The 13,609-nt window shown below is 31.2% G+C and overlaps 2 protein-coding genes across 5 annotated transcripts in view; one reads left to right on the forward strand and one right to left on the reverse strand.

Annotated features, from left to right (window-relative positions):
* The window catches only part of LOC134720684 (ATP-dependent DNA helicase Q4-like), a 185,455-nt gene that overhangs the window by 118,341 nt on the left and 53,505 nt on the right, over positions 1-13,609 (forward strand). The gene's annotated exons all lie outside the window — the stretch shown is intronic.
* Positions 2,188-13,609, reverse strand: part of LOC134720685 (G-protein coupled receptor daf-37-like) — a 39,258-nt gene continuing 27,836 nt past the window's right edge. For both annotated transcript variants that reach the window (XM_063583114.1, XM_063583113.1), the window contains exon 2: positions 2,188-3,459. In XM_063583114.1, the coding sequence (XP_063439184.1) occupies positions 2,233-3,459 (1,227 nt within the window). In that variant the 3' untranslated portion in view covers positions 2,188-2,232. The remainder of the gene's footprint in view (positions 3,460-13,609) is intronic.

A 13,609-nucleotide genomic window follows, 5' to 3' on the forward strand; every position in this document is an offset into this window, starting at 1 on the left:
AATTCAGAAACAGTCGAGATCCCCACCATTAAATTTAACCATATATATTAATGTATGCGACAAAAGAACTAATCAAATGAAATATAAGGAGAGTTTTTAGGGTCGCCCTACCCTCTCCTGTTAGACTGTTTGATAACTTGGAAACAGATTAGATCCCCACTCCTGAACCATTTATATTCATGTATGGGACAATATAAAAAAAAATGAAATAAGGGTAGTCCCGAGGGTCACCCACCCTCTCTTGTGTGTGTTTTGAGAACTTGTCAAAGATTGAGATACCAACTCCTAAACCATATTCATTCCTGTTTGTCATTTCAAAAAGATTGAATGACATACAAGGTCAATCCCATAGGCGTCACATATGCATATTACTTTGCTAGACCTAATCAATGTGTACTAGACTTTGCCCAATGTCAGGCGACTATGGGAATGAATAATTATGTGAGCTTGGTTAGGGAGACTTCGTAACAGCATTATGTTACAACTATTTCTTGTTTATTATAAAATTTTATTGATGGAAAAAAATGAGTAAGTTTAAAGAATATACCTTAATTATATTTTGAATTATTTCCGGTCCTATATTTTTTTTTATTTTCACTTTAAAGAAAACATATCTTGCAAGCCCAAGAATGTTTGACCAACTGCTTTTATACGCCCGGGACGGGACGTATTATGATATACCGTTGTCCGTCCGTCTGTCCGTCCGTCCGTCGTCCACACTTCGGACTATAACTCAAAAACACTTTCACAAATTTCCAAGAAACTTAAGTAAATTGTTTATATCTATTGACGTAAGCTCCCTTTCGTATTTATTTAATTTCAGATTTTAAGTTTTGGATTTATGGGGCTTTATTCATAAATAAGGGGGGATTTTCAACACTTCGGACAATAACTCAAAAAGGCTTTCACCAATGTCCATGAAACCTAGGTGAATTGTTTATATCTATTGATATAAGCTCTCTTTCAATTTTTATAAATTTCAGATTTTAAGTTTTGGATTTATGGGGCTTTATTCATAAAAAAGGGGGATTTTTAACACTTCGGACAATAACTCAAAAAGGCTTTCACCAATGTCCATGAAACTTTGGTGAATTGTTTGTATTTATTGATGTAAGCTCCCTTTCAATTTTTATAAATTTCAGATTTTATATTTCCGTGTTATGAATTTTTATGCTTAAAAAGGTGGGGATTTTCCCATTTTGGGACAATACATTTAAAGCATGAAAGACAAGTTAAAAGAGCAACGGGCGTATCATGCGCCAAAGCGCAGCCCTTTATTTAATTACCTGTCATTTTATTCCAAACTTAGACATCATGGACTTTGGGTGAAGATGGGTGTCATTTACATTTACTATGGACATGTCAGTCAGACCTCACCTTTGATCACTGTAGTAGTAAACAGTTGTCTGATTTGCGTGTCATACCTTTTGTACTGTAGTACACATACTCAGTTTTCTTTCTCGATAAGCAAGTCCATTCATACTATTCCACGCTCGTACTCAAGTCAGCAGTCAACTAATACTAACATTAACCATCAACTAGAACAAAGCAATCATTGCGAACTTGTACCACTGCAGACTCATGACCATGAACAAATATACTTGATATATGCGTTGCTTTTGAAAACCTTGATAAAATATGAATTATTTGCCTTAATGATTAATTCATTAAATGCACATAGAATGTAAATGTGGTTTTTTTTAAATCTTAAAAAAAATTGAGGCAACATTGCCACAGTTTTCATAATTATGTTTGCCTTGGTTTTTGGTTAACTGCCTACAGCGCTTACAATGCTTTGATTTATATTTACAAGTGAATTTATTGAAAGCTAATTCCCGATTTCCTCTTAAGGTTATTTTGATTTTATGGTTCTTTTGAAATACATGATGGAGAATCTAATGTATCAAGTTTCTCAGAAGTTTACGTTAATCAGCCGCTTTTCTAAAATGAGAATTTGTTAATATTTTTTTATATGATTATTGAATTGTGTAATTTTTTTTAATTTTCTAAAGTCAATGTTTGTCATACATCTCTCACCTTTTTTTTTTTAAAACATATTCGTAATTTATTTCTCATGGATTAGAAATGTGTCCCTTTTTGAAAATGTTGCATCTGTAACATCCAAACTTTTGAAGCGTATTGAAATGATTTATTGAAAGAAGATATTTTATAAAAGCATCTTTAATGACTGGATACTGAATATGAGCAAGTTTTAATATAATATCCCTAATATTATGACACATTGTTCTTAAACAGAGGAACCATGTTCCCTAACTTGACATCGTTGTGCGATCTGTGGTAATGTGTACTGTGATGGTCGCAGAAACAGAAAATGTTTTTCAGTGTTTTTCTAAAAGACTTATTCACAGCACAGTATAACACAAAGTTAACAGAGAAGTTCAATGCCTGCATGAAATTTGTCACATGTTTTATTATTTCCAGTGTATAGTTCTTACCGTGTGTTTCATTTGTGACTTTCGTATATATAAATTTCAGTACTTCTGATGGTGAAACAAGTATAAGGAACAACACAACAACGGCTACAAGAGTAGCAGTGACACTGTTCAATGCGTTATCAGACTGTTTTCGTTTTGGTTTAATAAGACGACTTCGTGTTTTCGATGAAACTGTTGAGTACAGATCTGGATCGCTTGTTGGAGTTGTAACGGAAGTGGTAGTGCTATTAAAGCGACACCTATTTCCGTCGTGTCCATTTACCATTTGCTTCCTTAATTTCTTTGCTCTGTGTATTCTGTAGATCAGACAAGCATTGAAATATAACAAAGCCGCACATGGAATGAAATCGAAAAGTAAAGCCCAGATCATTCTACGTAAAGCTATCTTATCACGCCCATATTCCTTTCGAACTGTTATTTCGTACAAAACAGTATTATCTACACATTTTGTCTTTTTAAGGATATTTTCGAAGAAAAGAGGTATAGAAAATATCATACACAACATATATACAAGGAAAATTGTAATTTTTGTCTTCTTTAATGATATTATTTTTCTAGCTTTGAATGGATGACACACTGCTAAATATCTCTCTCCGGCCATAACTACAATTAGACACGTGCTTGTGATGATGAAGACTGTAATAAGACTACCTCCCAACCACTCATAATAGAGGATTGCGTTTTGTTCGGTGTAATTAGATTGACTAGGCATTAATGTGAATAACAAGGCTAGAAGGCAGAACATAAAATCAGACACTGCTAATCCAATCAGTCCTAGATGTGCTGACTTTTCCATTTTAGTAAGAGATCTATGAATTTTCTCCTTTGTTAGAACGAGAAGATTAAGTAAATTTCCGACTAATCCAAATGCACAGACAACTGGCACTCCAACTTCCATAAAATAGAAATGTATTTGTCTTTCTAAAAAGGCCTGCGGGGACAAATCCGGTGGTGGTTCTGTTGTCATATTCCCTAGACTTCTGTTTAGGCAGCCAGCCATTTTCTACGATAAGAAAGAAATGAAAAGTTTGTCAAACAAATTAAAAATCAACAAAATTAGCCCTATCCTTTTTGAACTTTCCGTTTTGAATTTTCCTCGGAGTTCAGTATTTTTGTGATTTTACCTTTTATATCATTTACACACATTATTAACTACCTTTGCGTTTTTAAATTGCTACTCTGGATAGTTATTGATTGCATATAGCAAAATAAAAATAGAAGTTATAGTTTCTCGTTAATCATGGAAGCTTATGTTATAAAATATTTTTTATGTTTCTTTTCGTTAAGTTTATTGAATTAACAGTTTATATGTGGTATTTTAGCATATCTAAAACTTCCTACATTTTAAAATGTAAAACAGTTGATTGTTTTGCAGTGAAATTTCAGGAAAGTGAATTCACCTTCTTAAAAGTGTAAACTCTAAATTCTATAAATTCTAACATTCCAATTAACATTCCTAAAAAGATGAACGTTATAAAAAAATTAACACCTATCAAGGACTTAAAAATGAACTTCTACTAATTTAATTATCAGTTTCTTCGATAATAAGTAACCTTTCATATAAAAGTGCAGATTTTATTGCTAAGAAGAAATTTAAATTACGAATTTAGTGCAAACCAAAACTTCTTCGATGATTGATTAAATTGTGATACCCAATTAACATTACGTCATTTCTTAGTAAAATGAAGTGATTGCAAATTATTTTGAAATCTTGCAGTAGTTGTTGTTTCTTCTAATGGAAATTTATGATACTGAGACGCAAATTGTTTCATTAAATGTTAATGCTTGCAAAGTTTCCTGATAAGGATTTACACTTGATTTAACGTTAAACTACTTTTTGATTATTTGTTGTACAACGAGATTGTTAACTAAATAAATAAATAAAATTGAAGGGGAAAACAGTTGTGATGATTTAGAGAATGCGCGACAAACGAAGTCAATATTTGACTGATTAGCTAAGAAAGTTGGAAATCGAATTCGTAACGCTTTTGAAATTTATTTAAAGTACATTCAGGTTTTTTGGTATTTTTCCGGTTCAAACCATAACCATATCAGTTCGCTTTCGACTTATAAGTTTGAATACATCTTCGGTCTTGTTCTACTGTCTGTAATGGCATTTAAATTTGTGTACACGTTGAAACTTCTTATAACAATTAGCATGAACGATATAAACCATAGTCTGTAGTTTAAAATAAAAAAAAACTCAATATTTTTGACGAATTTAGTCAACCACGATAATTAACAAACCATTCATGATAATGAGAGCGATAGGGCTGGGCTATATAAGGAGGAACAGTACAGGAACTGGCATTTTGGTCAAATTACCTGACATTATGACATCACTTAGCGTAGACTGAAGATAAAGAAAATGTATCGAAACGAAATTCCAGTGTTTTTTGCGTGATTTTACTGCATGTAATGAATTTGAAGGACCAATGAATACCCATATACATTGTTTTTCGATGAAAAATAAGATTATTAATACAATGAGCCAAAGTTCCGTGTTGAAGACCGTACTTTTGTTAAAAATAACTTTTTCAAATTGTGACTTAGATGAACAGATTGACTTGAGCAAACAAGCAATGTTTCCCTCAGTTTTAGTTTGTAACCCGGATTTGTTTTGTTTTCTATCGATTTATGAGTTTAGAACAGCGCTATACTATGTTGCCTTTATTTAAAGGGCTCGTCTATGTTATACATGGTGTAATTATGGAGAAAGAGGAAAACTGCATGCTAAATAGAAAGGAAGGATTTTGGCTAGATGAACATGAGAATTAAAACAATGTTTTTCTTCAAAATATGATATATCATTAACACAAACATGATACCATAGTTAGTTTTTCAGGGTCGTGCTTAAGAGATTAATGCGATATCGTTGTAGATATAACGTTCTATAGATTTTCAATTCCAGTGCAAATATAACTGAAATCAGAATTATTCTCACTAAGTCCAGTTTGTTCAAGTTTAATACGTCACTGTTTTGATGACAAGATCAGGATTAATCTGACTCTTTCAGTTCTATTTGGTTTCATAAGGTGGGATGAAGTTTTTCGACTTGCGAAAGATGGAGCCTTGGATATCTAAGAGTTGTTTATTATATTGATGTCTGAAACGGAAACTGGATTTTTTACACAATTTAGATACGGATAAAGAATAAGAATCTGACCACTGCGTAACTAAAAGTGAAAAGTGTTGAAGACGACATCCATGCTTTTAATTTGAAGGGAAATATACCAATTTATTGAAACTTCACTATTAGAAGCTACATGGTTTTTTTTCATAGCATAACCTCGTCTAATACAAACATCACAATCCCACTGCTACTGTGGGATTTTTCACAAACCTCAGTCATGTATTGAACTTACACACATAATTCCAAGAAGGCTTACTAAAACAGATTTAATTTTAAATGGCGCATATATTGCTACAAGTGACATTATTGTGCACAAAAATTATAAAATCGAGAATGGATATGGGAAATGTGTCAAATATATAACAACATGACTAAATAACAGAATACAGTATAAGGCCATAAAAGGGTCATATAATAGTCGGATGCTGTCGTTTCAAAAGACTGCTTATGCTTAGGCTGTTAAAATTTGGTTGACTTAATCAATCTAAGAGATCTGTATGATTGACTATAAACTGTATTTAAAAAATTATCAGGAGGTATGCATCAGTGTACGAGAACTTGGTGCTAGAGTTAATGTTGGATAAGCTATACCTAACATCGTTCATTCACCTATATATCGTCGGATCCAATTAATAATTAAATATTGACACCTTCCCGTTCACCCTACTAATCGAGGATGAAAATGTTACAAAACAGATGATATCAATATATTTAATATGAACGCGTAGGAGATTAAATTTGATTAGATTGGTTATTAACTTAACACGTCCCACCATTTTTTGGGTTTTTTTTTTATCTTGAATTATCTTACTAATCGATGAACGAGATTCCAACATCGAATATGTACTTAATTGTCGACAAAAAAAACTATTCTTGAAATGGCATCAAATGCATGCATAGATACTAGAGATTTTCACTGGTAGGTTTTTAATTAAATAAAAAGTGTTTTTATAGTGATGTCGTGAATAATTAATTGTGTTTTGCTAACCAAAGAATGGAGTATATGGTGCAACGTCTTTTAATTCATTTTCATTGATTTTATTGTTTATCTTGTTTATATTTTGTGTTTTGTAGCTCATTCCTTGTCCATAGGTCAATTTGTTTTGTAATGTCTAGGCGTTGTCAAATTGACTACTCCGACTTGTAAGTTTGAAAATTCCTTCGAAGCCATAACTTATGAAGATAGAAACCATCATTTGTGAAAAAAGAAACTAATGATTTACAATGAAAGTCAGAAGTTAACGTCTACATAAAATAAATCTTTTTCGATCTTAATTGATCATTTGGAGATACACAAGTGATTGAGACGAAACATGACCATTATTTTTTTTACCTGCTGAGAGAATTTAACTTTGTTCAGTAACATCATATGACTATCGGAATATGAATTTTACAGATCATTGACATCTATAATATTTAAGTCTATCAACATATATGTTTGCCTATTAGAAAGTAGGGAAAACGATACCAGAGGGACAGCAAAACTCAAATCGAAAATAAACTGGCAACGCCATGGCTAATCCGGTAAAAAGTCTAATTCGGTAGGTCACATTCATGAAAGGGAAGGAAAGCCTCGCTAAAAGAATTAAACCAGATATTGTTTGTCAATTATCTTTTTTTTATTCTTTTGACTATTACATGATATTGCTTTATAGAATACAATATCTGAACTCGACAATTGTCTTCAGAAATTCTGTGTTCTAATAGGATTGCTGTCATCCATAACATCCTCTACATGACTGGTAAATTAAATCAGATTGTGTTATACTCTATGCTACATCTGTTTACAATGTAAATAGCTGACAGGTATTCATTCTGAATACTATAGATATTAATATAGTAAGGAAGAATTATTTTTTTTTTGCTTTTAATGCTATTAATATCTCTCAGAGAAAAATCATCGCTTTATGTTATTTCATTACACTAAGACTTCGAAATATGACAAATAATAATTTATTGAACAATGGATGATTCTTTGACTGGGTTTGTTTACCAATGAACATTTTATGACAATAACAACACTTTATGTTTTATTTCAAATTTCATTATTCACGTACAGTAAACCTTTGTAAGTATGTCGATATCGTTTATACATTTTATATACTTTCACATTGTCAATATATAACAACTAAGCTTTTACAGTTGTAAAGAAGGCTATCTTAGTATTGACTATTTCATATTATGTACAGTAAAAACCTTTAATGCTTGACAAGTCAAAAGACCGTTGACACTCCGTGTAATAAACTGTTTCAGTATAAACTCGATGTTGTGGGGATTTCTTTTTTAATGACCACCAAAACGGTTTCAAAGTAACCAATCGACAAACGAATTTACAAACATTCTTTTCTTCTTTTCTTCTTACTTCCAATTACATACTTAAAAATTGTTGATTTCTTTGTTAAATCTTTTCACTGAATTAATGAATCAATGGTATTTGAAAAATTGTACTTAGTGGAGTTACAATTATATTTTGAATTAATAATTGACCAGCAAGATTAAATCGAAAACTTGAAAATAGATTTATTTATATATTTTAAACATATTTATTTATAGTGGATTGTGAAACAAGTTATTGCAACTAATATTATTCCCTTTCCACTTTATTAGAAATAAGTATTTATGTTTCTATCATTGAACACCATATAAAACAACGACCTTACGATTCAATAACAAACTCATCTTATTATCTTTTAAGCAATGTACAGGCTACATACCCTCATCAAATTCATTGAAATTATGTCCATTACTGCTACCTTTGAGATATTTGTTTCCGTTAGACACTTTTTATGACTTAAGCGATATTTAACATTGGCAGTTCAGGAACCTTGTTTACCTGTAATGGTAGGGTTTTTTTTTCTATCGAATTAGATCTTAATTAATTTTACACATTGAAAGTTCTTGTTAGATTTTAATTAACAGACATTAAATATTAAAACACGTATTGTTATAAAAACAATATTGATGATCAAATCGGACGTATTTCACACGGTGATGTTTTTGATACCCGTTTACTGTTTTTAGAATAAAGTTGGCCTTTAAGTTTGTGTTTTGCCATGTTGATCATGCTTGCCTTATAATAAATATTACATATGACTTTTAACAAGCAATTTACAAATACAGTTATATATATACTCCTTATCTTGACGAGGACACAACGATATTGATATGAAAATTTTTATTAACCTTCCATATAGTTTATAAATCCTTTTAGCAGTACATGCCTATGCAAATAAAAATGAGAATTGAAATGGGGAATGTATCAAAAAGACAACAACCCGACCATAGAACAGACAACAGCAGAATATATCAGCAAAGTATATTCTTTTAGCTGATCCGATTTTCAAGAATTTGTGTTAGCTGTTAGGGTTTGATACCAATTACAATTCAAAATAAAAATTAAAATTTTACAAAATATTACATTTGCCATCATGGCTTTGTTGTGTAGTGGAATATCTGCGTCAAAGATGAGATGACATATTCAATAATTAATGTCACAATCCAGTACTTTGAGTTTATGATCTGAAGCTTAATCTTTATTGCACAAGTGTACAAGGTACTGCTTACACTTGCCCAACACATGACTTTTATTCATCTAAATTGGGGATGACGATGAATTTGAAATTATTTCAACAAACAAAGAAATATTTGATCACTAATATTTTAGTGAAATAATTATTTAATATTACGCACATGCTACATTAGATGTGGTTTAAAAAGATTATGAAGTGTGTTAATTATTACTGATGATGCTTTATGCAGCGTAAAGTCATTACAACAGCAAACCATAATTTGAGCGAAATTTGCACATGTTCACAGAACTAATAATTGAATTAAAAAAACTTTAACATTGATTAAGAAAACATTACATACTGTGTAGCAATTATTTAATGTATACGAATCCTAAAAAAATAATAAAGCGATATCAATTTTACTTAGTCAAGGAGATGAACGTACTATTCAATATTTTGTAGAGACCATTGTCTTAACGAAACTATAAAAATATGTGTATCGAGTTTGGAATTTCGTTCCCTTTGCTTAGTCTGATAAGAAACAATCCTATGCATTTCATTTTTTTTTTTTTTTTTTTTTTTTATAAACCTGATTTAACGACAGAAAATATATGTCACTGAATCAAACCAGGCGTACTTTAACCTATAATGGTTTACTTTTTAAATTGTTATTTGGATGGAGAGTTGTCTCATTGGCACTCACACCACATCTTCCTATATCAATGTAATTGATTGCATTTAGTCTTGTGAAATATTGCACACTGATTATACTTAAAAAAGATGATATACCGTCTTACGTTATTAGCAGAGTATTCACTTGTTTATATTTTTCTACCAATTTTGAATTTTGTAATGTTGGTTTTCATTGCAACACATAAAGTAATTTCGCTGCATGCGAATGTTAAAGTTACTTCGTTCTTCTATATTACGTCTACGTTTACCTCTTCCAAAGATATTCTGATCTTTTAAACGGTCTCATTTCTTTATCATACTTTCGCTTTGATCGTTCCTTATCAAGGTAAATCAAGAAAACCGCTTCGGGTGCTTAAATTTTATAACATGTTGGTTTCATAATATTTTCTAGACGACTGTTGCGTCTTATAGAATATAACTTACTCTGATGTTGCGTTTTGCAAACGAAAATACCATAGCTTTGATTAATCGAAGATAGATGAATTGTGTTTAACAAAAACAATTAAATTGTTACAGATTTCTTTGATATTGAAATTCATATACCTTCATTTGGAACCCATCAAATAGAAACAACGGCAAGGAAAAGTGTTTCAATTTGTGAAAGTCATGCGTGGTCATAAAATATATAAGAAGTCTGTCATATTTTTATCGAGGTTATGTCTGAAATATGACATTGACAAACACAAATTTTTATAAGACTTTATGGATGAGTTTTATCATGCATATTTCATGAGACAGATGTAACTTCAAATCACCATTACAAATTAAATAAATTGAATTATTACAACAAACTATATCCATTTTTTATGCAAAATTGATATTAAATATAATTTCTACTGCCTACTTAGATAAAGGTTAAGATGGCACTGCTTCCAATATCTATGAGTTAAGGAAGAGGATTTTTCGTGCCAATTTTGTCGTTGAATACAATTATAGAGTTGCTGATACAGTTCATTACGTTTCATGTTTGGCAAGAACTTTAAGTATGTTTCGTTTAAGACAAATGTAAGCACTAGTCTTCTTGTGTTTAAGACGAGAAGTGAATACAATTAATTAACCATTCTTCTTGAATGAGATGCAATTCACGTTGAACGTTTCAGCTTAATACTAAAATCTAAAATATTGTTTTCGTCCTGTTTGCCACCACCGTTTGTCGGGACAAATTTTCAGGCAGTTTATAAATCCTTGTTGTGCACATGATATTTATGCGATTTTGTTTGTGTTATAATAATAAAAAAAAATACACGGAGATGTTGCTAATAAGGGATAGTATTGTGATAAATATTTTTTTTTAAATTGTATAGAAAAAACCAATGGACTGATATTTTTAAAACGTGAGACTGTTCTGCCTTCATTGAACAATAGCAATTGTACATATAAATATACATTTATTAGAAAAAGCATGTTTATAATGCATTCATTCTTTTGAACAAATGAATTCGTAGTTTTCTTCATTGAGTAAAGTTGAAGACCTCTTATCGCATACATCCAGTTTCCTATTTTTTTCCATCAACAATAGAAATATAAATACAGCAGTTTTAGTGACCGTCTTTGAGTCATTACTGTGTCCGTCTAAGTGTCATTTCCAAGCCAATTATATTCGTTTATCACTACATGATTACTAAAGTATAAGATGGTGTTTGGTATAAACGCAAATTCCTGATAATTTTGTTAATATAGGATAAGAAGTTAACTATTTGCGTTAGTATTTATAGTCAGGTATATAACAGTTGTTTCCCCTTCGTTCCGTACGTTGATAAAGTTTGATTTGGTCAGTTATCATTGCCCTTCTCTTTTTTATAATTCGCTTTGAAGTTCGGTTTTTTTGTTATTTTTTTTTTTTCTGTTTCGGATGCAGTGATACACAGTTCGTCCCTTATATAGATATAGGAAGATGTGGTGTGAGTGCCAATGCGACAACTCTCCATCCAAAAAACAATTTAAAAAAAAAAGTAAACCATTATAGGTCAATGTACGGCCTTCAACACGGAGCCTTGGCTCACACCGAACAACAAGCTATAAAGGGCCCCAAAATTACTAGTGTAAAACCATTCAAACTGGAAAACCAACGGTATAATCTATATATAAAAAAACGAGAAACACGTATATATTACATTAACAAACGACAACTACTGTACATCAGATTCCTGACTTAGGACAGGTGCAAACATTTGCAGCGGGATTTAACGTTTTAATGGATCCAAACCTTCTCCCTTTTTCTGAAACAATAGCATAACATCACAACATTGAAAAACACACGATAAAATATCAATTGGCAGACTTAACTCAATCAAAAAAAGGTAAATTAATACACAATGAACGAAACAATTTGATCTGCGATATCTGAATGCAAATGATTAATATATAAGTTATTTTGGTTGGATGGTGTATATCACGAGATATAGTTTGGGCAATTTTATAAGCAAAGTGGCTATATAACTTAACAACTATTCTGTGTCAGAATGAGGACTAATATCAGTCTAGAACTATTGATGCTATCAATAACAACCAAGATACACCAATTGATTCTGCAGTCTGGTCTGTTCGACATAGCTATCGTCAATGTCAATATAAAAGGTATATTTTTTTATTTATTTTTTTGGCATCAATAAATTAAACGAATCTGTATGAACGTTAATGAAAACCTGAACACAATTGCTTTACTATAATGAGACAGCATTAGGGGAAATTAAAGTTATACTGTTTTAATCGTGTTTAAATTATAATTGTGCTTGATTAGATTTCAAATACTTGTAAAGAAGCTTAGAAATCAAGATAGCGTTTTACTTTTTTTGTGGCTTCCTCAATTTTCAATGTTATCGCCAGACGTCTATTTCGTCGGCGTCGGCGTAGTTAACATTTAGGTTCAGTGCGTAGATTAAGTATGTTATACACCAATCACTTTGTCAATCCATGGTGGCATTTTTTTTAAATCTTCGAAAAAAGCTTTTCCACATGATATAATTTATTTGATTTCCGTATTTAATTTTAATCCTCTTTGCAGCAAATTGCAGGTGATAAACAGGTTTCCGCAAAACCTTTTAAGATTGTTAGGTAAGACTGCATTATAAGGCTGATTTTTACATTATACATGTTTTTTACCTTATCACTGCTGTTTAGATACACAAAATAAATGTGACGATATTTATCAATGAAATATATACATGAAGATACCAAATGATGCTTAATTCTTAAACTATACAATCAATTTCCCAACCAAATACATAAATGATTTTATTTATTTAGTAGCAGCGTCTTTTTTTCATTATTCTAGTTAATGCGCGGTTCGACTCCAAAAAAGTTTTTTAAAAAAGCACTAAGTACTAAGTTGAGGAGCATTGCGATCCAAAATTCCTAAAAGTGTGGCCAAATACAGCTATGCCTGAGGTAGAAAAGCCTTAGTATATAAAAAAAAATCGAAATTTGGTTAACAGTTAATTTATAAATATAACAATATCAATGAAAATTCATGTCAACACAGAAAGTACTGACTACTGGGCTTGTGATACTCCGGGGAAATAAATATCCACCAGCAGTGGCATCTACCCAGTGGTTGTAAATAAACTCATCATAGATACCAGGACTAAATTTTGTATATACTCCAGACGCGCGTTTCGTCTACAAAAGACTCATCAGTGACGTTCGACTCCAAAAACGTTTAAAAAAAAAAGCCAAATAAAGTACGAAGGTGAGATTTTTATGGCGACATTTTTATCGTTATATGGTTACCCCATTACCGTTTGCTATTAAACAATGGGAGCAAATTCTTAAGGACACACTATTGACAACTTACAGAAACAATTTTAATAACGTTTCAA

The sequence above is a fragment of the Mytilus trossulus genome, chromosome 6, assembly GCF_036588685.1.
Source record: "Mytilus trossulus isolate FHL-02 chromosome 6, PNRI_Mtr1.1.1.hap1, whole genome shotgun sequence".
NCBI classification, from domain to species: Eukaryota; Metazoa; Mollusca; class Bivalvia; order Mytilida; family Mytilidae; genus Mytilus; species Mytilus trossulus.